This window comes from Notolabrus celidotus, chromosome 5 (genome assembly GCF_009762535.1).
Source record: "Notolabrus celidotus isolate fNotCel1 chromosome 5, fNotCel1.pri, whole genome shotgun sequence".
Lineage (NCBI taxonomy): Eukaryota > Metazoa > Chordata > Actinopteri > Labriformes > Labridae > Notolabrus > Notolabrus celidotus.
Genome location: NC_048276.1, coordinates 13,635,563 through 13,662,747, shown reverse-complemented (window position 1 = coordinate 13,662,747; position 27,185 = coordinate 13,635,563). Strand labels below are relative to the sequence as shown.

The 27,185-nt window shown below is 39.4% G+C and overlaps 2 protein-coding genes and 1 long non-coding RNA gene across 3 annotated transcripts; 2 read left to right on the top strand and 1 right to left on the bottom strand.

The window, feature by feature from the left end:
- Positions 1 to 256: 256 nt before the first annotated feature.
- si:ch211-284e13.4 (insulin receptor substrate 1-B) lies at positions 257 to 15,956 on the top strand. The gene is made up of 4 exons (XM_034683806.1): positions 257 to 971; positions 2,454 to 5,519; positions 9,978 to 10,115; positions 15,287 to 15,956. The coding sequence occupies exons 1-3, from the start codon at positions 623 to 625 to the stop codon at positions 9,983 to 9,985; spliced, it is 3,423 nt and encodes a 1,140-aa protein (XP_034539697.1). The 5' UTR covers positions 257 to 622; the 3' UTR covers positions 9,986 to 10,115; positions 15,287 to 15,956.
- Positions 9,957 to 21,828, bottom strand: LOC117812839. The gene is made up of 3 exons (XR_004631277.1): positions 21,239 to 21,828; positions 16,885 to 16,968; positions 9,957 to 10,102 (listed from the first exon to the last, which is right to left on the bottom strand). It is a non-coding gene; the product is annotated as an uncharacterized LOC117812839 (long non-coding RNA).
- Positions 21,266 to 27,185, top strand: slc25a15b (solute carrier family 25 member 15b). The gene is made up of 7 exons (XM_034683807.1): positions 21,266 to 21,537; positions 23,419 to 23,521; positions 23,859 to 24,117; positions 24,212 to 24,349; positions 25,436 to 25,611; positions 25,933 to 26,091; positions 26,199 to 27,185. The coding sequence occupies exons 2-7, from the start codon at positions 23,467 to 23,469 to the stop codon at positions 26,318 to 26,320; spliced, it is 909 nt and encodes a 302-aa protein (XP_034539698.1). The 5' UTR covers positions 21,266 to 21,537; positions 23,419 to 23,466; the 3' UTR covers positions 26,321 to 27,185.

Genomic DNA, 27,185 nt, shown 5'->3' with positions numbered 1-27,185 from the left:
GTCTGTTTCTTTTAATGTTTTTTATTTCATTTTTTTTTTTGGATTTCATTTTAAATTGAATATTTTTTTCTGTGAAGCACTTTGTGATTTTATTCTATGAAAGGTGCTATACTAAATAAAATTGACTTACTTACTTACTTTTGTAAAAAAAAAAAAACTTGATGATCACATTGGTAGTAGTCTTGTTCAGGTTGAGACTGAGTTTTATTTTGAAAGCGTGCACCGGAAGTTCACTTTTTACTTCGCCTGGCTTGACAGTTGTTCGACTGACTGTGGGCAACCTCAGACAGGTGGAGGAGACGTCTTGAAGCAGCTGAACTGCACCGTGGTTGGACCTGATCGGGCAGGACTGGGCTGGGCTGCAGGGCGAGCAGCGGTGGACGCTGTGCACGCTCGGTGCGCGGATCCTCCTGCAGCTGCTGGATTCAGAGAATGAGACCTGATCCAAAACATGGTTTGGCTGATTATTCCATCCTGAGCCCTCGCTCATATGCTGGACACTCAAATGTGGACACGGGGAGGACGAGAGATGTAGTTGCAATGGATTAATCAGGAGTACACTCAAACTTCGGCATTTTGCTTTAGATTATTGGCTTATAATATTTATCACCGTGCCTTGGACATGGAGAACCAAGCAGCTGAGCCGCAGAACTATGAAGACGTACAGAAGAGCGGCTATCTCCGCAAGCATAAATCAATGCACCGGCGGTTCTTCGTGCTGAGGGCGGCCTCGGAGCATGGTCCTGCTCGACTGGAGTACTATGAAAACGAGAAGAAATTCCGCAGTAAATCACCTGTGCCCAAAAAAGTCCTGAGCCTGGAGACCTGCTTCAACATCAACAAGCGGGCAGATTCCAAAAACAAGCACATGATAGTCCTTTATACCCGCAGCGAGAGCTTTGCCATCGCTGCAGACAGCGAGGAGATCCAAAATGAGTGGTACCAAGCGATGCTGGACCTTCAGTGCAACTGTAAGACATATAAGAAGTGTGATTCCTACTGTCTGTTTCTGCATCAGGCCTATCCTGCCGTAGGCTGTTTGTTCTCCATATACTATTTGGCTCGGCCATTCCTAATTGTTTATTGCAAAGCACCTGATTGAATTGTTTGAATATTTTGCTGCAGGTTTATTATATCTATTTCATGAAAAAAAAAAAAAAAAGGATGCAACAGAGATGCAATTTGGACGGTGTGTTTTTAACCAAGAGGCAGGTGGATCCTTCTGAACGGGGTAGACCAACACGCTATGGGCGGCATGTGCTGTGTTTGTGCTGCACAGTCTCAATTTATTACAGTTGTAACCCGCGGATCATTTTCGGTCAAAAAATTGCAATTTTATGTATCAAATAACATCTTTATGCAATCCGTATATTTAGACGATGGTCTTGTCTGTCTTAAATGCAGCTCTTCTCACTCGACGGTGTATTTTTGCATGGCGCAGTGGGCATATAGCAACCATCCAACGGATGCATCATATAGTAGTAGCCTATCGTGGTGCACTCCGCTGAAGCCTGTGTTTTTGTTTTTCTGCACAGCGCTGACTGCCGCTCGCCTAACCTACATTTGTGTTGCACGGTGCTGCTGCTGTAAGGGAGGAGAGGGCATCGTCAGTGCGCTCTCACTGAAAAATGTGTTTCTGTTGGTTATCCTCGTGTTTACGTTGTTATCCTTATGCCAGAGCCGAACACCACCACCCACCCTCCCTGTTATCCTCAGCATTTCAGTAAAGAAGAAGAAGGGACTGATGATGGGCTTACCCAGCTTTAATGTTGTCAAGTAGCTGAACCCTAAATAGATTCACATTGAGAACAGACCCCCATTTTGTTCAGATTATCTTAAGAAAGCCACAGTCAAACAATATTCTTAATTTATTGCAGCACAAACCTGCTCGTCATGCGCATTGGATCATAAATGAAGACTGAGACATATGAATCTTTACAGTATAAGCATCTGTATGTTTCCTGATGAGAGAAAAATACATAGTTTTTAGCTCTTCAGTGAATGTGACAGACTGTGTGCATTAAAAAAAACCCGAATTAAATTACGTTTTAAATTAAAAACTGAAATCCTTTTATTTATAATGGGATTGGAACTGAATTATGACAAAATATGTCACAACCCGGCACTCTGCTTTTTTTATTAAATGTATTCCACTCCTCATAAAACATGAGGAATTGATTGTATGGTGGAGCGTAAGTAATGGAAATGAGTTAGCTGCAGCAGAGCTACTTGGCTGACAGTATATCTGTGCATGCAGCAGTTTATTAAGATAGAGAAATATAAAATTACTTGTTGGGGAACTTATTAGTGGGCTTTGTCATTATGGCTCCATCAATATTACAATAAGTTTAGTATTTTATGTAAATGCTGAGTCTGTAAGATGTTCTCTATATCAATGATGTGTTCCATTTCCTTTCCTTTTTGTACTGATGTATGTCTCTGTTGTTATTCAGGTAAAACTCCTGAAGACTATGGCAGTAGTGGAGAGTGTAGCTCGCCATCTCCTGTTCCAACCTTCAAGGAAGTTTGGCAGGTCAAGGTTTGGCCTAAAGGTCTTGGACATGCCAGGAACTTAGTGGGCATTTACCGGCTGTGCCTCACTGACAAAACAGTCAACTTTGTCAAAATCAACTCTGATGTGGCATCTGTGGTGTTGCAGCTGATGAATGTCCGCAGGTGTGGCCATTCAGAGAACTTTTTCTTCATTGAGGTGGGTCGTTCAGCGATCACCGGCCCAGGAGAGTTCTGGATGCAGGTTGATGACTCAGTCGTGGCTCAGAACATGCACGAAACACTGCTGGAGGCCATGAAGGCCCTGAGTGAGGAGTTCCGTCAGCGCAGTAAGTCTCAATCTGTGGGGACATCTTGTGGAGGTGGTACTGCTTCAAATCCCATCAGCGTCCCAAGCCGTCGCCATCATCCAAACCTGCCACCGAGCCAGGTGGGCTTCTCCAGACGAGCCCGCACAGAGACCCCGGGAGGAGGCAGCAGCACGAGTACCTCACCAACATCACGCCACGGATTCCCGAGGGCACGAACTGCCAGCATTGGCGCCAGGTCAGAGGAGAGCGGAGCAAGTGCAAAGGGGACATGGGCAAGCTCCAGCCCAAGTCTTAATGGTTCCTGCTCCACTACACCAACACTGAGGCCCAAACCCACCAGGGCCCCAACCCCTGCTAAGATAACCCTCAGCCTTGCACGTTACACGCCTAACCCTGCCCCCTCCCCTGCACCGAGTCTGTCCTCCAGCTCTGGGCATGGCTCAGAGTGTGGCCTGGTGGGGGCAGCAGTGGGAGGCATGACGATCTGCTCCTACCCTCGTGTTTCTCAGAGAGTCTCTGTTTCAGGTTCCCCCAGTGACTACGGCTCCTCGGATGAATACGGTTCCAGTCCTGGGGAACACTCTCTGCTCGTCCCCAGCCTCTCCAGCCATCATGCGCACGGAGAAGGCTCCTCCAGCTACATAGTGATGGGACAGAGAGAGGGCCTCCTTGGTTCCCATCATCGCTCTAAAGGTCGTCGGATTCTGAGGCGTGCATCCAGCAGGGAATCTGAGGCAGAGCGCAGACTGCTAAGTAAGAGGGCTTCACTTCCTTTGGCAGCCCATGAACGACTGATTCCACACAGGAAAGATGAAGACGACGAAGATGATGAAGAATATGCCATCATGTCACAGAGTGCTAACCAAGGCAGGCAGCGTGACGTAGGAGAGATTAGAAGAGCGAACAAAAGCAGGGGAGAAGTGGAACCAGGAGCTGCTGTGGACAGTGGCTATATGTCCATGTTGCCTGGAGTGACGTCTCCTCCTGTTTCACTCTCTCTCACAATAGGTATGTCTGACCAGAGTGCTAAACCTGGGGCAGATGATGAGTACATGGCTATGACCCCCAACAACAGTGTGTCTCCCCCTCAGCACATCTGCCAGCCCAGCACTGAGGGTTACATGGTCATGTCTCCTAACAGCAGCAGTTCCACAGACCTTCATGGACTGGCCATGTGGGATGGAAGGGGCAGCTTGGAGAGCCGGGCAGCCAGCGACTACATGAACATCTCACCTGTCTGCAGCCGTTCTGCCTGCAGCACACCACCCTCACACCCTGAGCAGCACCAACTCCAACCAAAAATGTTCAATTCCTACTTCTCCCTGCCCCGAGCATATCAGCATACTCTCTATACTCGTTTTGAGGAGGACTTAAACAAAGGGGAAGGAAAAAAGGACAGCAGTGGGCATGAAACTGCTGGAAGGGGAGGGGGAGTGGGATACAGCAAGAGGAACAAAATTGCAGTGGGCTCTGCAGGAGGCTGTCAACTCTCCATGTCTTCCTCCTCTTTCTCCTCCAGCTCGGCCAGCAGTGAAAGCCTGGAAGACAAGTCTGTTTCAGCAGGGAGGGGGTTAAGTTTATTAAGGACCGGAGGAGAGTTCAAGAGCGCGGGAACATGCACAAAAGATGGGCGTCACCATCAAAAATGGGGCTCAAGCAGTAAGAGCCCCAAGCAACAAAGGAGGGGTCGCCCCCTGAGCACGGCTTCGGACATTGCTAAAGCAAACACTCTGCCTAGGGTGAAGGAGAATCTGCAGCCAGTGTCTCAAAATGTTGGTGAGTATGTCAGTATTGTGTTCAAGGAGGACAAGTACGATGGAGGACGGCATGGAGGATCTAAACGCGGACAACCTGTGATCCATGGGACACTCCGGCCCATCAATCAACCACTCCTCTGCCATGATAATCCTTCTCACCTTCCACGTAGCTTTTCCGCACCCTTGTCCACCTCTGCTGAGTACGTCAGCATGGATTTAGGGAAGCCCTCAGCGCCCCTGACTCCTGCTAGATCCACATTCAGCACCCAACAGGTCCCACCAGCTGTTGCCCCAAAGGCCCGACATGAACAGAGCACGTCCTCTCCTCTGGCAGCGGAGGGCAATGCCAGTTACAGAACAAAAGTAAAGACAGCAGCATTGCCAACAGACACCTCTATGGCATTCACGGACAACAAAGGTTCAGATCCCAGCATTTCAGCAAGATCCACCATTCAGGAGACAGGCCTGGGCTTTTCCCCGGTCAAGTCTTTCAAGTCTCCTGAGCGGAGCAGCAGAATGGTGCGAGGTGACCAGCAGGGACGGCAGAGCCACCACTCAGAGACTTTTAGCTCACCTCCCTCCCTTCCACGCCACCCACCCTCTTCTACCTCCCTCTTCCCGGAGGGCAGCCAGGCAGCGAGCCATCGGCATGGTTTGGAATGCCCACCGTGGGAGAGCAGGCAAGCAGCTGGTTTATCTGCCACACCTCCACCACAAGCATCCACCTCATCTGCTGAACAAGGCCTTAACTATATTGACCTTGACTTGGCCGTTAAGGAGAACCCTCAAGCTGGAGTGGAGCGAACCTCTGCCGCCTACAACATTGGAGGAAGTGCGATGGGCAGCAGTGCTGGCCCCAGCCTCAACACTTATGCCAGTATTGATTTCTATAAGTCAGATGAACTGAGAGCACACCAGAGCAGCAGGAAAGATGGTCAAGGTAAGAGAAACTGGTAATGCAGACGATTTCATCTTAAAATATCTATCAAACAATGGGAGGGTGAAGAACATTTTGTACCATGAGAGACCTGACTGAGGTCTCTGTGTGATTTGAAAAGAACACACAGCTTTAGTCTCTTTGACACATTTTGTACACAAAGCAGCACAATGGACTCAGAACTCCTTGAATTTGATCAACATAGAATTAAAGTCAAAAACTAATAAATATTGATATGATTATTTCTAAGCAATATCTCAAAATCATTACAGAATTGTGGTTGATAGGATTTCTGAAATTGGAAATTGAATGATAATATTAGGAGTTAAACGCCCCGCTCGTCTTCTAACAAATATGACTCAAGTTTGTTAAATTAGCCCCTTTACTTAGTGGAAAAAAAACTCATATTCACTCTGTTTAAATGACAAGTCAGGATTAAAGACTTTTTTTTTTGCATTTTGTCTGGAAAAAATATTTTATGTAGAGCTGCAACAATTAGTCAATTAGCAAAAAATAGGCCTTTCTTTTTTCTGATTATACTGCTGAAATATGAACACCCTCTGTCTTTCCTCTGATGGTTTGATGGAAAAGGAATCTAAAGACTTAACATAGATAAATTAAGAGAAATTACATTAGTTGTATGAATACTTAGATTGTCTGTTGCAGCATTTTTTTTGTAAAACTGTTTAATAATTTCCAAGTTTTTGACTAGATTTATTTACTTTTTGATGAGCTGGATTGTCATTTGAGCTGAAAAAAATACTTAAACAATCTGTAAGGGAATTAAAAGAATAGATAGGCAACCCGAGATTAGATTATTTAATATTCCACTGCTGTTTAAATAAATATTGTGCAGATTTTGGCGCAGATTGGGCTAGATTGAGGTGTGTCCCATGTTCTGTGGCTGTAGTGGTCGCTGGTTTGACTCCTGTCCTCGACCCTCTGCGACATAACATTCCAAACTTTTACTCCCCACATTTCCTGTCCTTCAACGAATGAATAAAGGAAACAATGCCAGAATTATTATTTTTTTTAATTGTGCAGGTTAAAATTTTCAACAAATCTAAATATACAGCATATCACACCAGTTTTGTTAAAAACCAACAAAACATACCGTTTGATATCCTGAACTCATACACACTTATTAAGATTAATGAATTATTAATCGCCAAATCAAGTAAATTATCAGCTGATTAACCCACCATGTTAATAATCACAGCAGCCATCAGTAACTATAACTTTGAGAAACCAAACAGAGCAGAAGGAACACATTTCAAAGTAAGCAAATGAAAAGACATATAACTCCTGATTGCTTGCTGGATGTAAGCTTCCAACATGATGTGCATAATTCACAGACAAAACTCCTGTCTGGGTCTTAGTCACTCCTTTTCACTCTCCTTTTTCATCCTTTTACTGATGTGTACCTTTGCTTCAAGCTGGAGGGCAGCACAGTGTTTCGGCTGTGGGTTGTCTGTAGAGTCTCTTATTATCACAAGTGGGTGTTCAGAGAGCAAAGCCAATTGATTTGTCTGCTGGTAATGAGCCATTTCACATAAATGGAGGTAGAGGGGACAGAACACAGACAAGGTGTTTATGTTCATGTGTAGGTGTGCTATCGGCTGCAGGATTTCACAGGGTAGCTCTGAGGGTTCCCTTATTGCACCATTATTGAATGGTAAACATTGTTGACTGTAGTGCGTTTTTAATTGGTTTACATGGAAATGTATAAGAAATCCTCTGTTTTCTATGCTAAGAAATGAAAGCTGTGTGTTAAAATGTAAATTTAAATATTAATCAGAGGACTAAATGGAACAAACAACTTGTGCACCTTATTTATTTATTCACAACAGCTACAACATTTACATGATTGATATGCTAATGCTATTCAATCTGTACGTGTACATGTATAATCATTACAATTCCCTCATTATTTCAGGCCCGGGTTGTACATTTATGCGTTTAACATGCATGGCTAGAAAACGAAGGCTCCGTAATATTCTGTAAATTACTCTTTCATTTAATTTCTCACACAGCAATTAGAGAGAGAATGTGCCTCCACTCCTATACACTACAAATAGTGTTTATCAGGCTTTCATTGACTGCAGCAGTGCTCTAATAATGGAGCTCAGTATATAAATCTTGGATAAAGGGATGATGGCTGCACTGCAGAGTACAAACACTCAAATAAGCAGACATGTTTGTCATTTGCAGATACATCAAAACACATGACCGCACCTGTTTTGATTACATTTAGATAAGACACTCTAAATTGAATATGTATCAGCATATGACACTGTTTGTTTAAAGATGCAAATGGGGAGATTTAGTTGCTCTTCTGCACTGATAGTCTGTTATCTTACTGTCTGAGCAAGACACACATTTTTAATTTTACTGATTTAACTTAAGTCTTATGAGGCCATTTGTTGTTATTTTTTATTTAATTGTTATGTAATGTATCATGTTAACTACAAAACATAGGAACAAATGATACACATGTGATGGTGGATTCATAATGGGAGGACATTTGATTAAAGGATAAGGAGGACAACACCTCCCCCATAAATAAATAAATAAATAAATAAATAAATAAATAAAAGACATTACACATGAGAGGAAACCCCATGAAAATAGAAGTAAATTAGGTCTGTCAGCATTAACCTGTTGATCATGATGTGACTTGAGTTTAAAATTATGGATGGAGAAAAGTGACACCACTGTGCTTTTGAACGGCCAATTTCACTTTGAAAATCTCCAGGACGGCTCAGTTCAGGAGTCAAAAGTAATATGCACTTTGTGTCAAATGGAATTTAAATATGAAGCAAGTACATCAAGTTTGTGCTAGCACCTACAAACCAAGCATGCAGGTGCAACTAATCAGAGGAATATCAGCCGGCAACCGCATCACAAAAGCAGTCAGAGCACTATTTTGGAGTTTGAGAATCACCACGGAGCAGTGGATGAAACTGAATTAAATACGTTAACTACAGAGCTTGCTTAAAGTGTGGCAACACGCTGCAGTCCTGTCGACAGGTTGGCTCTATTGATTCACATTGTCATTATGGACTTAACAGTTTGAAAAGCAAAATAATGGAATTTTAGACATTCAATTAGAAATGCAAATACAAATGAAACTAATTGTTATTAACTAATTAAATTCAGCCAAATATCACAATGAAAAATATTAATCATTTGAAACCCCTAAAGTAAATAGATAAACACCAGAGCTTGTCTGCTGCTCATAATGGTTAATTGTCTTTTTTTTGATTGACTAACATCAAAACATACAATTGAAGCATTATGGGGAACACTGCAAAACTCAAAATTTAGCTTGTGTTTTTTTTCTTATTTCTAGTTTAATTGTTAAAATAAGACATATTCACCTGACAGGTCCAGATAAATGTTATATTTCAAGATACTACAAGACGAAAAAAGAGACCTGAATTGCTTTAAGAGTAAAAAAAACAGCATGTGGGGTAAGAAAAATGCATTTATTGGGTTTCTTGACACAACAAAAAGTCTTGATTCAAGAAGCTTAACAAAGATACTTTTGATACCTTTTTTTTCTTGATAATTTCAAGCAAATTATCTCTTTTTTGGCTTGTAATATCTTGAAATATGTTGCTTAACTAAAGCCTATTGAGAATTATTGTTTATTTATTTTACAAGACAATAAACCCAAACATTGCTTGTTTTGGAATTTTGCAGTGAATCAGCCTGCAAAGTGAGTGTCTTGAAAAAATAAATTAATTGTAATAATAGGTATATTTTTAACTGCACAATGCAACACTATTTATCATACTTCATTAATGCATAAAATGCACATGATTGAACTCATTGTTACCCTCTGGTTGAAGTGCTGCAGACAATCATTTGTCCCTGAAAGTGCGTCTTTGGAGCGGTAACACTGACTCAGAGCTGAATAAAGCCACAGGTTGATTTCTCAGCCCTCTTGTCTGAGCTTCCCTTGATGTATGAACAGTTATTCTTTGATAAAGTTATATTATAAGACAACTCTTCCTGACCTTAAAAGAAGAAGAAAGAACCTTTGAAGCAGCAGGCTCTTTGTGCTGTTTAGGGGGCTCCCTGAAAGGAGAAACATTTCAAACATTCACTCAAACTGATAAGTCTGACGCAAAGACAACACACAGACTGTTGACATCTAGAACAGTGTGCATCAGAGAATCCTTTTAAAAAGATAACATATGTCATGTGACGTTTACTCAAGCAGCCAGCAGGAGCTTTAGATTCAATACATGTGATATGCTTTGAAGGATATATCATGGACTCTGAACTGTTTCAGTGTCTGCAGTGTTTTATTTGGAGAGACTTAAACTAGATTAACTGTCACATTTGATGAAAACCATAATAAAAGATAACACACAAACACTTTGAAAAACACAAATTACTAAGTGTTAAGTATGAAGACATAAATGCCTGCCTTCTGTCTTTCTGTTCTTCCAGATTGTTGATCTCTCCACACTCACTCTGCGAGGGGACGGCCCGCTCTGTTGCCACAACACAACTGTACACTGAAGTCTGAACACTGAAAACCCTGGAAGACTCATCCCCATCCCGTCTGCTGTTTTCTGTCAACCAAATGTGTGCCAAACACACACACACACACACACACTCACACACACACACACACACACACACACACACACACACACACACACACACACACACACACACACACACAATGGGTAAGGAAAAGATTTTTCATCGTTGTGAATATAAATGACATCTGATCATCATTGAGCCCCATATAGACAAAGGATGACAATTTGATACAAGATTGTGTTGTAATGTCAATCACAGAGTCTTCATTTAACTTGATTCACCTGAATGCAGCACACTACCAATCAAACAGGAAAAAGATTCACCTGAATGCAGCACTCTACCAATCAAACAGGAAAAAGATTCACCTGAATGCAGCACACTACCAATCAAACAGGAAAAAGTCATAGTTTAAAAAGGCTTTCAGGGAAACACACAAATGGAAAAAAGGTCCATCGGTGAGTCTTGGTTTGAAACACTTTCAGTGCTGGAGCCAAGCTATGATTAACTCTTATGAATTAAGGCTCAGCTGTTTATTTATGGGCTCAACTATAGTCCTTAAGGTATATGTTTTTATATCCTTAATTTATCCTTTGTCTGTATTTTATAAGTGAAATGATCATCAGATGCCATTTTGAGCTGAAAATAATCAGAAATGCAGCTTGGCAGAGGTTTCATACATTCATACACGCTGTCACTGTAAACATATTTGATTTATTATATCAAGTTATCCAAAAAGCCTTTATACTTTGGACAACGTTTTTGTGCTACTTAAGGACCTCAAAATGCGCTCAGTTTTACAGATACAGGACATTTTTCATTATAAAGTTGGCCATGAAGTGATGTCATACAACATAAATTTAGATCCAAATTTTGTTACCGTCAGATTCTCTCACAGGGGACAAAATGGTTGTGAGAAAATCGCGCCCATCTTAGTAAAATCCACAGGAGTCTAAACCGAATTAAATTGGATATCAGAGGATATGATTACAATTTCATTTTCAGATGCTATTGTGCTCAGGGTTTATCTTTAGGTTGTAGCTGAGCCATGAGAACAGAAGCTTTCGTTTCATGCTTTCAAAATGGTCGTTTTTCTAATTCTGTGATTTTCCTCCCAGAATTATGTTTTATCCCTAAAGCTCCAGATGTGCACTCACACAGGAAATATGTTTACACAGTCCCAGCTTTGATTATCTATAAACTAAACATGTCCTGTCATGTCCTGAGGCTGGTTCTCAAATTTTTGCCTGAATGAAAGTCCAGTCCAGTACTCCCCTGCTGTAAGTCTGCTTTGTTCACAGATACAGTAATATAAGTAATCTAGTCCAGAAGGGCCATTTAAAAAAGTCATGAATATGCCAAAATACAATGACCACATTTTATATTATTTCAACACTCCAAACTCCCCTTTACAGCGACTGAACATTAAGATAGTCCTTTTATAAGACTAAATATGAATGTCTGTGCTAAACCGAAATTCCTGAAAGAAGTCACATGACTAAAGTCACAGCTTTGATGCAACATGATACCGTTTTTGCAAAACAATTGATATCACATAAGCAAGCACATAGAGGCATAATGCATTCATTTATTCATCCCAGTCTGCAATATTGCATAAAAACAACCAAATTAACGTAACATTCATGTGCTTCGCATGTAAACGGCTTCATCAAATTAGCTTCAAACATGCAGTAACATCAATAATTAGATTGTATGTATGTTATGTCCTCAGTGAGATGTGCTTACTGGACCTCATGACAGACTTATTAGCTTGTTGAAAGGGAAGCTGAGTGTTGCGGCTTTGAAAAAAAAAAAAAGAAAGACTTTTTAAAAGAAAAACAAAACTAAATGTTGGTGTGCTGGTTTCTCCTGGCAGTTAAAAGCGGCTATAGACGTCATCGCAGCAGTCGCTGGTTCGACTTCTTTGCTGCATGTCTTTCCCCACATTTCATATATTCAGTTTTGTTATCAGTCAAGGCAAAAATGCCCCCAAATCTGACTAAATCAACCCCAAAGAAAATAAAAAAATCTAAATAAAAAGTCAAGATCTCACTCCTCAGATTAAAAGAAATACAGTTAGCAAAACAGTGAATCCTCAAACTTTTAAATCAATCAATCAATCTTTATTATTCTAATCTTTATTACTTATTATATAGCACCAAATCACAATAAATGTTATCTCAGGAAGCTCAGACCTTCCTTGATTAAATAATGAACAGGGACCCAACATCAGGGCAGGATCTCACAGGCAGGACTCAGTCTTATCTCATCTTAATCCACCATGGGTAGAGCACTTTGCAACATTTAGCAAGTTACAGCTGAAAGTAAAAACGTCAGTCAGAAACCTCGAGCAGAACCAGACTCATGTTAGACAGCCATCTGCCTCGACTGAGTTTGAGTCGTAAAGATGAAGCTGCTGAGTAAACGGTTGAAACTTGAATGAACAAGCACAAGTTCCATGGCTTCTGCTGGACGTGAGCTGCACCAATTCCCCCTCATACCTACATTTTTAATTCAACAACGATTTGTCAGGTAGAGGAAAGGGACGACATCGGATGTTAAATCATTTACATGATACTTCAGTCTCATGAACTTTGTTGGAGACAGCTGTTTCTTACAGTGTTAAATAATGAAATAGAAGCCATCCATGAGATGCACCATGCTTCTTTTTTTTTAGAGAAATACATTAGACAGTACATACATCTCAAAGTGGGAAAAGTAGTAGATGTTGAAGTTTCTTCACCCAGAACATTCTCCTGGGATGTTAAAAAGACACATGAGCGTCCTCCGAACTTTTTTTTGTACAAGTCTGAACTGCAACCCTCAAAAACAGCCGTTCATTTTTGCTGATTAAGTTAGTACAGCACGACTCATTTATATTATATCTTATTAGAAAATATGTAGCTCTTTGAGTTGAAAACAAACTTTACAATTTGATGCATTTAGATCCAACATGTAGCACAAAATCGTGGACAAGTGTCGTCAGAGTGTAAAGGCTTTTGGGTGACTGAGCTTTTCTATTCTAACTGTATATGATACTATAGTATATACTACAGTATACAAGTAGAACAACAGAAACTATAGTACATACTGTAGTTTGTTTTCAGTAATCACAATTCTAATATAAAGTGACACTTTACAGTGCTATATGAAATATACAGTATACATATAATGATTAATACTACATAGCGGAGATATCTATATACTCTTTTATAAAGTGCCTCATTTTTGATTGTAGCTGTTTTTACACAGATAATCTTAAAATGGGTTGTTGAAAAAGGGAAAAAAAAGAAGGTGTTTCTCTCCTGAGTCTAAATTTGTGAATACGTTGAACTTTACAGACAACAGACCGGAAACTTTTTTTTGCTATCAGTCAGCCATAATCAAATTGCCTTACTGTGTTTATTAGAAAAAGAAATCTCATTTTTTTTTTTTTTTTTTTGCAGTGCCTAACACTTCAGCCACAATGTAAGCACTCACTCGCTCTTTAGTTTGGCTTCTTCAAGCTGAGGTTTGGCCAAAAAGTTACACAATGCAAAAAAACAAACAAAGAAACAAACAAAAAAAAAGTTCCTGTAGTTTCACACCCTGAGATGGTTCCACTTAAAGCCCCTGATGTACTTTTTCTGTATTCATGTCCACTACCAAGCAGACAATTGTTTTGAAAAAAATCTGCTTTGTATAGATTTGAACATCAAATTATTTTTAGTACCTTTCTGTGTTTAAGAAATCCCTGCTCTTACACCAAGAAGTAATTGAAACAGTTGCCTGTGTCTTGTATATAAAAGAAACTGTCTCCTGATTAATCTGGACCTTTGTCCCTAGTCCTAAAACTTTTGATATGTGCTCTTATTTACTCCCAGTATCTGTAAAACCCCAAAACAAACATGAAGTTGGTTTTACCTCATCAGAAAGAGTCAGCACTGGTGGCTGACGGCTCTGAAACAGTATTAACACAGTGTGCTTTGCTCTTATTATTTGGATAATCTAAATGTAGATTCATTTTCCAGAACGTGTGAATAGTTCTTCTGTTGTGACTAAACTATGAGACAGTGCCATTCCTGCACACACTCATTACTCTCTCATTTGTTTCCTTTTACAACAATCTGCTGCTGTCAAACCAATCGCCAAAAACAAGACAAAGTGTGACCACAGTTGAAGGTCTGCTGTGGACGTCATCTGCAGAGAGTAGACAAACATCAGCCGTTGAGCTGATTAAAAAATATTTTTCACTTGACAGCCACAGGGCCAAAAAAAAGAAGTCGCTTGATTTTTCAAGATGTTTGTTTTCTGAAGGTGGTGTGACTCATTGTTTCAGACTGGTTTTGACTGTATCCAGAGCCACTGAGGGAAGTTTGGGACATGCTGTGACATACTGTATGTGAAACTGTACATTGAATCCGGACGTGTTTGTGTAAAATAAAAATGTCCACTTGATATGGTGTTGCAGTGACCAAACTCCCTCAGTGCAGAGCTCTGGCTGTGTGTATACAGGGTACAAACGAAAGAAGGCTTTCTTGATGTATTTTTAACACTTGTAGCTTTTCCCACATTTAGATTAAGTTCTGTTCTGGATATTTACTGCACTTGCACGCTGTTACACATAAGAAAAAACCCAGAGTGTTTCAATCATAGAAGTAAAGAAGGTGCAAATATTTACTCTACTTAATCCAGAGGTTCCTCACTGACTGATCCGTCCCTCAAGAAAGGACACTTTAAAGTGCCTGTCTGTGGTTACTGGTGTCTGGTTATGGATCACTTATGTTACAGTTAACTCAAAGATGGAAACACGAACCAGCTCCTGCAAGTCTTCCACACATTCATTTAGTAATCTGTTGGAAATGTGCGCAAACACATGACTCACTTTTCCTTACAAAGGCCTTGTTTCTGGTGCCAAAGTTTTATGTGTGAGTTGTGATCTCTGAAGGGTCGAGGACCTCTGACCCCAAACTGACAAAAAAGTTTAGAAAATCTGATTTTTACAAACTTGTATGGCACTTAGTAGTCAGTTTTTAATCCTATATTATGTTAAAAAAAAAAGAAGTGTATCGATTGAGCGCAGCCCGCTACTGCCAAAAGTTTGTGCTCAATACTGAGGACTTCATTGCCAAACTCTTGTACAACAAATCCATACACTAACATGGACCAGCTCCACTTTTCTAACCTGTCTTTTGTTGAAGTGATCTTTTATAATCTCTTTGTTGTTCAATCAGTGCAACTCATCTAATTGGGGATTACCCAGACTCTGTGGCCGTACCCCATAATCTGGAGCGGGAGCAGACGCAACAGTTGGTAGAAAAGCCCCTTGGAGAGTCTGAGAAGGGTTCAGGATATTACTGACTTCAAATACGAGGAACGCTTTACAAAAAAAAAACTATAGATTTGAGTAAATATCATTTGATTTATCGTGTAATCCAGAGTACTTTGACAGCGTGAAGCTCTCTGCAGTGTTTCCATTCTCATGACATACAGCAGCCGTACGAAAAAATGCTTCTCATCTGCCAATCATTACAAGTATTTTGGTTCAAGGGAATGCAGAGGCTTGTGTTGTCTCTCCAGAATATTTTGTAACAACAAGCGGATTAAATACAGATTCTAACTGTGGGAAATGATACTGTATGTACAATCAGGATAGCGATTATAATTACAATGGAAAGAGCATTGTATGTATTTTAAAGCTATTGATACTACTTTGATAATGATGTAAATTGCAAAATGACTGAACAGGAACTATAGGTATGTAAAGTATACTGTGTATAGAGGAGTTTGCTCCAGGGGAGGGATGGGCATGGGGTTCATTCTGTTCATGGCAAAATTGTTTAAAACAGAATATTGATGATTCTTGTCTGTGATGTAGACAACGTCAATGTTTGTTTTTTTTGATAAAAGGCAAAGTGATATGAAAAACATGAGAAGAGTGTGTGTTATTTTGATTGCATGCATGGTAAAGGTAAAGGTTGAATGAGGAGTGGAGGTGTTAGAACATGTGAGTCTAGACTGCTGTAAGCCATCGCTGGTCTTAGTTTTGAGGATAAGCCTGTGGACAGAGGGTACATGTATTTAATCCCAGACTACTCCGCTGAAACAGATGGTATTTTGGGAGCATTTAAGTTCATGAATGAATAACATCAGTGTGACTTATTGAATTGAATAATGCAGAGAATGGCTTTTCAAACTTGTATTTATTTAACTGCATCAGAATGTAAAGGTGATACCGTTTTTCTACAGCTCAACTGCATCCCTAATACCTTTAGCTTTCTATACTCGCAGAAATAAAAGAAAAATATAATTAAATTTACAACCTTTCCAATGCTAGAAACTAACAGCATCAAGAGAGTAATATTCAAACAAAGTGATTTTAGGACTGAGTAAAGAAAAATAATGATAAAAGGCCTTTTAAGCTCCTGTGAGGAGATTTTAGCTCTTAATGAAACAGTCTACAAATCAAATTCTATAAAAGTTGAAACGCTGTGAAATGTTGATCAAACAGATGTTAATGGTTTTCAAGTAATTTAAACCCTACATTTAATTAAAAATAGCGCAAAGATGACATATCAAATGTTGAAACTGTAAAATGTTATTGATTTATTAGAAATATATGCTTGTTTTAAATTTGATGTGAGTAACATATTTCAAAAAAAGGTGAGATAGTGACAACGAAATACTGAAAAAGTTGTGTAATGCTAAAAAACACCTGGAGGAATGTCGGCCATCCTATTATGTTAATATTCAACAGATTTGTAACTGGGTATAAAAATGGGCACGCCAGAGAGGCTGAGATTCTGAGAAGAAAAGGTGGAAAGAGACTCACCACTCTGAGAGACTGCATGTGCAAGTTGTTCAATGTTTTCTCTTCCAGGGGGTCAGGGTGTGGGGAGACATAATTTACAACATGCTGCAGAAACAAGAAATATAAAAGATCCATTCTGAGCTGTGCGGTAGACATTTTAAAAAGAGAATATTTTTTGTAGAAGAAGAAAAGAACAAAGGGGATTTCCTCCACCTGCCGTTAAATGCCCTTGTCTGACCTGACACCTACTCAGTCTTAGCAGTTTAAGATATTAACAATTACAATGCAGAATTACTATTTTTGGAAATGGTACTTTTTGCTTTTGCAGGTCATAAAGACTTCTCGCTGTTAATTTCAGTCTGTTTTATAACCACTGAATACTCCCCACAGGAGCTTTAATTTACATTTTCTGCAAACTCTTTAACCCTCCTGTTATGTTGCGGGCCAAATTGACCCTTTTTAAAGTCTATTTTAGGTAATATATGCCTTCCAAACCAGCTAAATGCAGCATAAATATCTGGGCAGCGTGACGGAAGAGGTGTCGTGTCAAATTTTCAACATCACTTCATAAAAATAAAAATGTAAAATTAAATACAAATAATCTATGTCATGTAAAACTATTGTATTTATGTTTAGGGCTTTCCAATTTACATTAAAATAGTTTTAACATGAATTTTAATGAAAAATGAGTGAGTTATCCTCATTGAACCATGATCTGTGAGAATTAAAGAACATCAATGGACTAAATCTTGATTTAAATGGTTAGTAATGGAGTTAAAAATTTGATTAAAAAAAATGTGTATTGGGATTTTTTGGGGTTATGACACTTTTGGATAATTAAATATGCCCCGGGTCAAATTGACCCAGGAACATTATTGCTGTTCCAGAGAAACGAACATAACAGGAGTGTTAACCCAGCAGTGCTGACTCGTATGTAAAAGAGAACCGGACAAATACTCCTGTGACCCCAAATGAGATAAGGAGGAAAGATAATGGATAGATGGACAACAAATACTTCTAGCACATCTACATTTTTGGGAACAGGACTTTAATTGATTGTCCTTTCATGACCTTTGTGAGCCACTGAATTCACATTACAAAAGATTTAACAGCTGAACTCCTCCACTCAATTGTTCCGCCTCTAATACTGACGAGATCATTGGAGTGACGACAAATATATACAGAGTTGTGAACAATTCTACAAATTTAAAATATTTTGTTGATCAATAAATCATATGTCCTGGCTGTGTCCAAACATCTTGACCAGCTGCCTAACATGTATTTAAATTGTTGTAATTCTATAGCAGTGAACAAGCCTTTTCACAGCAATCCTTCATAGTGACAAGTCTGAGGAGAAAATAATATAATTAAATAACTGTTTTCACATGGCAGCCATTGTCCTCTTTGCAAGACAAAAAAAACCTGGAAAGTATTTCAGAGAAAAACTTTAACTTCAGCTAAACACTATGACTAACTTTCTCCATGTAAACTCAACTCTAATGAAGCTTCTGTGCTGTGAGGAGTATTCATACTTCCTGACATCACTAATAATAGGTAGGGTAATTATGCACAAAACTGTGTATGAGGTTTAGAGTGCAGAACTGTGCAGGGAGGCTCTGATTCAGAACAGCACATCCCGAGCAAGTTCTTCTATTTATACAAATTGGATGTTTGGATTATGTGTGATGCACTTGTTGGCTAAATATTTCAAAAGTGTTCCGCCGCCTGGTTTTTGTAAATATTAAACAGGGCTTGGTGTAATCTGTTATCCCAGAGGGATAACTGCATCAAATCTGCATGGGGATCTTTAATCTGAGTTTATGAGGTTGGACCAAGTTATCTGGTAGAAAGAGGAGAACAAAAGTGGAGCTTTACCTCAAAAAAGGCCTGTAAGAGAATGTAAACGCATTCTCTCCTATGGTGTTTGACCTTTATTTGAAACCTGTCAAATCACTGGTTCAGTTGGAGTTAGATCAACTTTCAATTATTAGATGTTGTGGGATACATAAATGACTTTTGTCGCTTTAGTTGGCTTATCTGGTCATCATGTATGTTGTCCTACTTTGGCATTTGATCTCACAAAAAATATAGTTTTGTTTTCTGATCTGGTTGTAGCCAAACAATCAAAACAGAGCAAAACTTTTCATTTGTTATTTAGAGGAATCTTCTGACTCTCGCTGCTACATGAAAACCAAACAGACAACATGCTGATTATAGGACCAAACAAATAAACTACCACATGTTGGAATTTCAGAAACGGTTGTTGCAGACTGTTTGGAAGCTAAAATAATGCCAGCATTCCTGTAAAATATTGTCCTTGGTTTAGAGGTTAAATAATCCCTTAAATCATTTATTTTCCAGCACATGAAAACGCCAGCAGGGGGTGCTGTATAACTCCACCTCTATAGTGAGTTTATTTTGAAAGACAAAGGAACGTGAACCGGAAGTTTTCCGTGCTTACTATATTTGTCAGAGATCCTAAATTATGAAGATGCCTCTGTGGCATTTTGTGTGTTTTGTGTGCAACAGCTTATGACATTTTTTTAATGGAGATCATTCATTCTCTGTGACAAATTTTAGTAAGTAAGACGTTTTCCAAAAAGACTCATCAACAAAACATTTTTCACTGTGTTCATTATATAGACTGTATAAAATAGATCCATTAGCAGTATTGCTCAAAATGTCCAGAACACAATCAGGGAAATTTGAATCCAGAGCAATATGAGTGGCCCTTAGTGGTTATACATCTATCCATACATTTATTTATCCAATCCCCTGTGGTAACTTGTGAATTTCTGTTGTTGTCTCAACAATGACAAAAGATATACCTCATAATCGCTGAGATGCTAAAGCACAATAAATAAATAAAAACAGAAATGTCCGTAACTTACCTAAACTAATGTGGGGTCGCAAGATGCCTTCCAAAAATCAATAAAAAATTAGCTGATCTAAAATGGCATCTTTTATCCTTTTGTTGTAAAAACATATACCAAATGTGCAGTTAAATCTTAGATACAGTAAGGTAAATATTAAACATTGTCAAATTTTCCTTCTTTACCTTGTTGCCACATGACCCCTAAGGGAAATTATCCTGCTATAGCCTTCTTTAAATTACAAAGATATCTGTAGGTTTTCGAATTGGCCTACTAGTTCTGTGAGCAAAATTTAACCACATGAGGACAGTGGGGGTCTCCAGTCTCTGGTATTGTTATTTTGGGGGTCACAGAATGAAACGTTTGGGAACCCCTGATTTAGATCACAAGACAATGATCCCATTATCACAAGGAAACAAGTTTTTATTTTCATGAACAGATAAAATGAATTAAAAGGAAAATTAATGTAATATGATTGGAAAGCCAATTCTGATTCCATGAGATAACAATAAAACAATTTGTTGCTATCTCAAGAAAACAGCTGAATAACTTAAGAAGTGTTATCTTGAGACTGGGATATAAGATAAGATAAACTTTATTGTCCCTGGGAGGAAATTTGTCGTGGACATAAGTGCAGTGCTGCTCACAATCAATACATTCATTCATCATACCAATATACAATAGCATGCCCACTGTCAAGATAAAAACAACATGTCACTGTGGCATATTAATGACACAAAAAAATACCATAATACAACAATTATACCAAAGTGTCAGTAAAAAGCCATATCATATTAACATTAGTGCAGAGTAAGTGAACCCTCATACTCATAGAAGAGCATTATGTTAGTGCAGATTGTTTGTTGAGTAGAGTAATGGAAGTATGGAGGAAGGAATCTTTTAAATCTGCTCGCTCTGAACCGTCTTCCAGAGGGCAATAATTCATATTCTGAATAAAGAACATGAGAAGAGTCCTTCAAGATTTTTTTGTGCCTGATTGACAAAAGTATTTGCAAAGATAGTTTGACGTGACTGGTAATTTTTCATACCAATCACTTTCATGCCACTTTTTTTTTAATATAAATAATCCAAAGAAAATGAGCGGATATCTTGAGAAAACTACTGGTAATTGATGAAAAAACTGGGTAAATAAAATGTAGGGATGCATGTCCGATGAGTAGGGAAGAGGATTAGGGCCACTGGAAAAAAAAAAATGTAAGGTCAAAATTATTAAAGTCAGAATTCTGAGAAAAAGTCAGAATTCTGACTTTAATTTCAGAATTCTGACTTTATTCTCAGAATTCTGACTTTAATCTCAGAATTCTGACTTTTTCTCAGAATTCTGACTTTAATCATTTTGACCTTACATTTTTTTTTCTCATCATAATAATAATTTTAAAAAATTGCCCTTCATTTTTTTCCCCAGTAGCCCTAATCCTCTTCCGTATGTCCACTTAGGACTTCCGTAGAAAATTAGAGTTGTAAAAGTGTTTTTGATATACCTGGAATTTTCCTCAGAGTGAGATCTCACAGTTTTTCCTCATCTGGGGGTCATGATACAACCTCCAGCTTCTCCTCCTCCTCACCATTATCACTGATGGCCGATCCATTCATTGACAATCACAGGGGTACATGTTACAAATGAGATAACATTCAGACATTGTTTGATTGTGGAGTGGGTGGTGTTATGCACCCATCCGTGGGCGATGCTTGATCAGCAGCTCCCTTAGATAACTGTCTGACATATGAGTGACAAACAGACTCTTACCCCACCAGCAGGTCGTTGAAGCTCTTCTGTAAGGTTTGTGTTTTTGAATTATTACTACCCTTTAGTGTTTTTGAGCTGTTGTGCTTACTAAGTTACCATATCCTCGAGGAAAACATGCAACTTTACTCATTTTGTATCGCTTACACAAACTTACAAGTGTTGCAAATTGCTGCACACATCTCTGTTATGTGCGTTATCTATCAAAGGCACATGTTTTGACGGTTTTGACATTATTTCTCTCCATGTTGTCCCCAAACGAAGTCAAAGCTCACACGTGTCTGTCTGCTGATGTGGTGTTTAAAGATGTTTCATATCTGCATATAGAGAAACTGTATGCTGCCCCCTAGAGGTAACCTTGCCTTACTTTTATGAGTAGAGGCCTGGCCTGTCCTCACTGTACATTAACATTATCTTACAGTCAGCAGTCAAAGGGCAGGGTACTAAAAATGGAAAATATAGTAGAATAATGTAGTTTTTTTAAAAAAGTCCTCAGAGTTTAGAATGAGGTGCATTTCATTTCGCCATTTTGCCACTTCAAATGTGACAGATAAGATCAAGTGTTACAAGACACAAGAAAGTTATTATTTTCTTCTTTATTCAGACACTTTCTATCTCTCAATCTGCTGTTAATACAGTCTGTTTTTACCGTATGATAGTGATGTTGAATTGTATTGTACATATCAGCCATTCTCAGGGGTGTCAAGTAACAGAGTACAAATACTTTGTTACCTTACTTTAAAAAAATAATGTATTAGGGACACAAGAGCAAAATACAGTGATGTCAATTCAAAATGTACAATGCCCATCTTTTTTCTTTTTTTCCTCTAACAAAACAATGAACATTGTCTCTGCATTCAAAGAAAATTATAATAAATCAATTTCCCTCTGTAAAACAATCAGATACATTGTTTTAAATACAGTAGTCACCAAATAGATAAATGGCAATGGACTACAATAAACAAACATTAATCAAATTTAAAAAAGAAAAGAAAGAAAGAAAGAAAGAGAGAAGTTGAGGTGGTCTAGGTTTTGTACCTTACTTAAGTAGAAATTTTGGGTATCTGTACTTCACTGGAGTAATTATTTTTCATCCAACTTTTTACTTCTACTCCTTAAATTTTCATGCAATTATCTGTACTTTCTACTCCTTAAAATTTAAAAAGCAGCCTTGTTACTCTGGTTTCATTTCGGCTTGTTTTCATTCCAGCTTGTCAACGTTAAAAAAAAACACACAAAAACAAAAACCTATCCCGATAAATCGTGCCATCCGGATAGAGTGAATTTAATTGTGGTTGGATGAGAAGTATAAACATGATACATTAACATATTGATATAACATTATAGTCATTATGGCCTTTAGAAACTTGTTTTTTTTGGAGGTAGGGTAGTACACTTTAGGCCCCTGTGGTGCAGCTTAAGCTTTTGTCCTTGATGGCATTTTTTCCCCTTACATTACTTTTACTTTTATACTTTAAGTAGTTTTGAAACCACTACTTTTACACTTTTACTTGAGTAAAAGCTTGAGGTGGTACTTCAACTTCTACAGAAGTCTTTTTAAACCCTAGTATTTTATTTATACTTCTACTTGAGTAATGAATGTGAATACTTTTGACACCTCTGGTCATCCGGTCATCTCCATACTTACCCCTTTGCAGCTCACTATAAATAGTTACTGTTGCCTCAAATCCGGGCAGGTTTTATTGTTTTGAACTTTATAACACAGCTGCTGCAGCTCCCTGTTCCAGACCAAGACCCCTCTGCTGGAAAAAACAAGTTACACTCCCAGCCTTAGAGGAGCCTTTGAATAAACACATTAATCTGTCTGCATTTACAGGAATCAAAGTGCTCTTAAAGGTGCAGTGTATGAAGTTACAAGGTATAATCTAATTATTTTAGTTGTATTTTATTTTTCAGGTAGCTGTGAGGGAGAATAAAACTTGTTACAGCAATTTCTTGGACACCATGGCCCCACACCCCGCTGTCCAGGCCGTCATCGACCTCTCTGCAGGAGCCGTAGGTAACTACAGTGCTCCAAGAATTAACAAAGCATAAAACATGTGCAAAATTTAACCTCAGTTGATCAATCCAGCCACTTTTTCCACTGCTTCACCAAAGTGCACCCGAGCTAGTGCTGATGTAGCAGGAGAGTATGATGACTCCTGTGTTTTTACGGCTCATTTCTCTCTGTGTTTTCATTCACTGGTGATACTGCTCAGTGGAGTGAACCCCCTCTCCTCACAGCACATGTTTTGTGCTCAAACTGTGATTGCTCTGTTGTTTGTAAATCAGTCTTACTTTGTTTTATTGCATCATTTTTTCTGTGACATTTCTTTTTCTTACTGTCCCCATCCAAGGTGGAGCTGCATGTGTTTTCAGTGGGCAGCCTCTGGACACAGCAAAGGTCAAGATGCAGACCTTCCCTAAGCTGTACAAAGGTTTCATCCACTGCATCACGTCCACCTACAAACAGGTTGGCCTGCGCGGCCTCTACCAGGGCACCACACCAGCGCTCATGGCTAACATCGCAGAGAACTCCGTGCTTTTCATGAGCTACGGCTTCTGCCAGCAGGTCATCCGCTTCACGGCTGGACTGCACAGTGAAGCTGTGCTGAGGTAGGAGGATGTTAACCAGGCTGTCTTTAGTTTACTGTGAGACAAACATGGATGATTTCCAAATGTCATGTGTTTATCCCTCCCTCTGCATCAGTGACGTGCAAAAAGCCTGTGCCGGCTCAGTCGCATCTATCTTCTCCTCGCTCGTGCTCTGCCCCACGGAGCTCGTCAAGTGTCGCCTGCAAGCCATGTATGAAATGGAGGCATCAGGAAAGATTGCCAAGAGCCAGAAGTAAGTAGTGTTTAAAAGGTCTGACATTTAGCATAACTTACTCTGGCATTGCATACATTTTAAGATTGTTTATGAGCTTACACCAAACAGATTATATTATGATGACAAACGGTACGGTTTCCACGTAGAATAATACGTTTGGTATTTAAAAACATAACCTCAAACATTTGAGATACTAAATATTAGGGCTGAATGATTTTGGAAAATCTAATTGCGATAATATTCCTCAATATTGCGATTAGGTTAGGGTTAGGGTTAGGGTCAGGGTTAGAGCTGGGGTTGGGGTTGGGGTTAGGGTTAGGGTTAGGGTTGGGTAGAGGTTAGACTTATGATTAGGGTTACGATTAGGGTCAGGGTTAGGGTTGCGGTTAGGGTTGGGGTTAGGGTTAGGGTTAGGGTTAGGGTTGGGGTTGGGGTTGAGGTTGAGGTTAAGGTTGGGGTTGAGGTTGACCCTGCAATTTATTGTCGGGTAATTTTGACCCTGCGATATATTGTCGGTTCATTTTGAACGTCAGGTCAATTTGACCCCGCAATATATTGCCGGATCATTTTGACCCCCTGACATATTGACGGGTCATATTGACCCCGCAACATATTGTTGAGTCATATTGACCACGCAATATATTGTTGGGTCATATTGACCCCCAGACATATTGTCGGGTTAAGGTTAGGGATAAGTTTATGAAAAGGGTTAGGGTTAAGGTTATCATTAGGGTTAGGATTATGATTAGGGTTATGAATCGGGTTTATGGTTTAGATTAGGGTTAAGGTTATGAGTAGGGTGCTGCATTTTTGCATGTTTTAGATAAATTCTTTTGCTATCGTATTAGTCCTTTTTTCATAGCAAGTACGCAACAGTGCTGTAACGAAGCTCTGCAATTAATATGACAGACCCCTTTTTCTATGATACAAGAAGCACGAGAGGCACAACTGGTAAACAAACAGCGAGAGTGCCACAAATATACAGTCACTGTCCACACATGCACACAGTGCTCAGTGTTCCACACTGCTAGCGTCACTGTTTGCTTTGAACTCAATATAAAAGGGCTAGTGACTCATCCACATGTCCTTCTTCTCTATCCACAGCACAGTTTGGTCAGTGGTGAAATCCATAATGAAGAATGAGGGAGCACAGGGCTTCTTCCAGGGTCTGACCACCACTATAGCCAGAGAAGTGCCAGGCTACTTCTGCTTCTTCGGTGCCTATGAGCTCTGCCGCACAAGCTTTGCCAACTACATGCATTGTGACAGAGATGACATAGGTAAATACAGCAAAATGACTGACAATCAAAGAAGAAAATATCACATGCATGCACACTAGACCCATTGTTCAATCCTCAACATGTACCCTGAATGTTTCTGACAAGCATTCTGGGAAAAATGAGACAATTTTACCAACGGTTTCTCATAATTGTGCTCATGGATTGATGATAATGTTTTCCAATTATTCACATGTAAAGGTTATTTTACTGTAACCTTGAGATCTGGCTCGGCAGTTACAGATGATTTCCATTCACCACTCACTCATCACATTAACAGTATCAGTGAGTTAATATTTATCTGTGTCACTTTTCATGGCTAAGGTGTGGCTCCAATCATGTTCAGCGGAGGTTTTGGGGGAGCGTGCCTGTGGCTGGTGGTCTATCCTATGGACTGCGTGAAGTCTCGGATCCAGGTCATGTCTATGACGGGCAAACAGGCAGGGTTTTTCAAAACCTTCATGACCATCGCTAGGGCTGAAGGTAGGAAAAAGTGGAGCTGGATATTCGCTATAGATGCCGTTTCTTGTATGATTCCTCCTGTTTTGATGACCAGTCGTAATCAAACCTTTGCTGTTGGTTTGTTTCAGGTGTGAGGGCTCTCTACTCTGGTCTCACCCCCACCATGGTCCGCACCTTCCCTGCGAATGGGGCTCTGTTCCTGGGTTATGAAGTCAGCAGGAAGCTCATGATGAAGCAGTTCGACAGCTGAAGTGTGCTGAACTAACAGTGAACTGGAAGTGAAGTATTACAGCGGTCTAATCTCGTCAAACTCCAGCTCAAGCTTTGAGCACAGTGTGTGGACTGGTTCCCTGCTTTTGACAGACTGACTCTGAAACTTCCACACTCCATCTCAGCCTACCTTTAATGAAGTGTTTACATAGTTTGAATCCTAATATTTATTTACTTTATAGATTTCAACATTGATTAATTTTGTGGCTCCAAAACACTGTTTCCACATATGTGAAGCACAGTGTTGACCAACCTAAACTAGCCTCTTTATGAGGATTTCTCAAGACTCCAGTGAATTATTTTTCGTCTACCTCAACGGAATCACATCAGAGAAATTATATTTCTGTCAGTCATTTCAATCATTCTTTTCTTGTTCTGAATGAGAGTACATGTGCAAGAAAACACTCCGTTACTTTTTAAAGCTAAGCTATCTCAATGCACAAAGATGTTATTTTGAAATGTGAAGTGGCATACACTAATTCTTCTAAGCTGCCAGAAGTATTTTAGGATGATTTTAATAAGGGATCATTCACAGATAAGTATGTTCTCAGATTTATTTCAGCTTTGACTGAAACACCCTTTTGTTCCCTCATTCTAATAAGAGACCTCAGATGTATCCAGCAGGTGTTTTCAAGAGGATCTCAATCTTTTTTTTTTCTATGTATCTGGCATTTTTGTGTTGAAGTTATATTCCACTCCTTTTGATTACATTTCCATTCCTCTGGGACCCAGGGTTTGCCTTTAAATACCTACATTTTGCCTTTTCTTTGGTGTGATACCTTTATAGTTGTAAAAACTCATGCAAAATAATCAGCTGCCTCAGTAAATGTGCCATTTGCACAATG

Coding starts and splice junctions, on each gene's coding strand:
- si:ch211-284e13.4 (XM_034683806.1), top strand. CDS start 623: ATGGAGAACCAAGCAGCTGAGCCGCAGAACTATGAAGACGTACAGAAG. Junction 972..2,453: donor GCTGGACCTTCAGTGCAACT/GTAAGACATATA, acceptor GTTGTTATTCAG/GTAAAACTCCTGAAGACTAT.
- slc25a15b (XM_034683807.1), top strand. CDS start 23,467: ATGGCCCCACACCCCGCTGTCCAGGCCGTCATCGACCTCTCTGCAGGA. Junction 24,118..24,211: donor CACAGTGAAGCTGTGCTGAG/GTAGGAGGATGT, acceptor CCTCTGCATCAG/TGACGTGCAAAAAGCCTGTG. Junction 26,092..26,198: donor GACCATCGCTAGGGCTGAAG/GTAGGAAAAAGT, acceptor GGTTTGTTTCAG/GTGTGAGGGCTCTCTACTCT.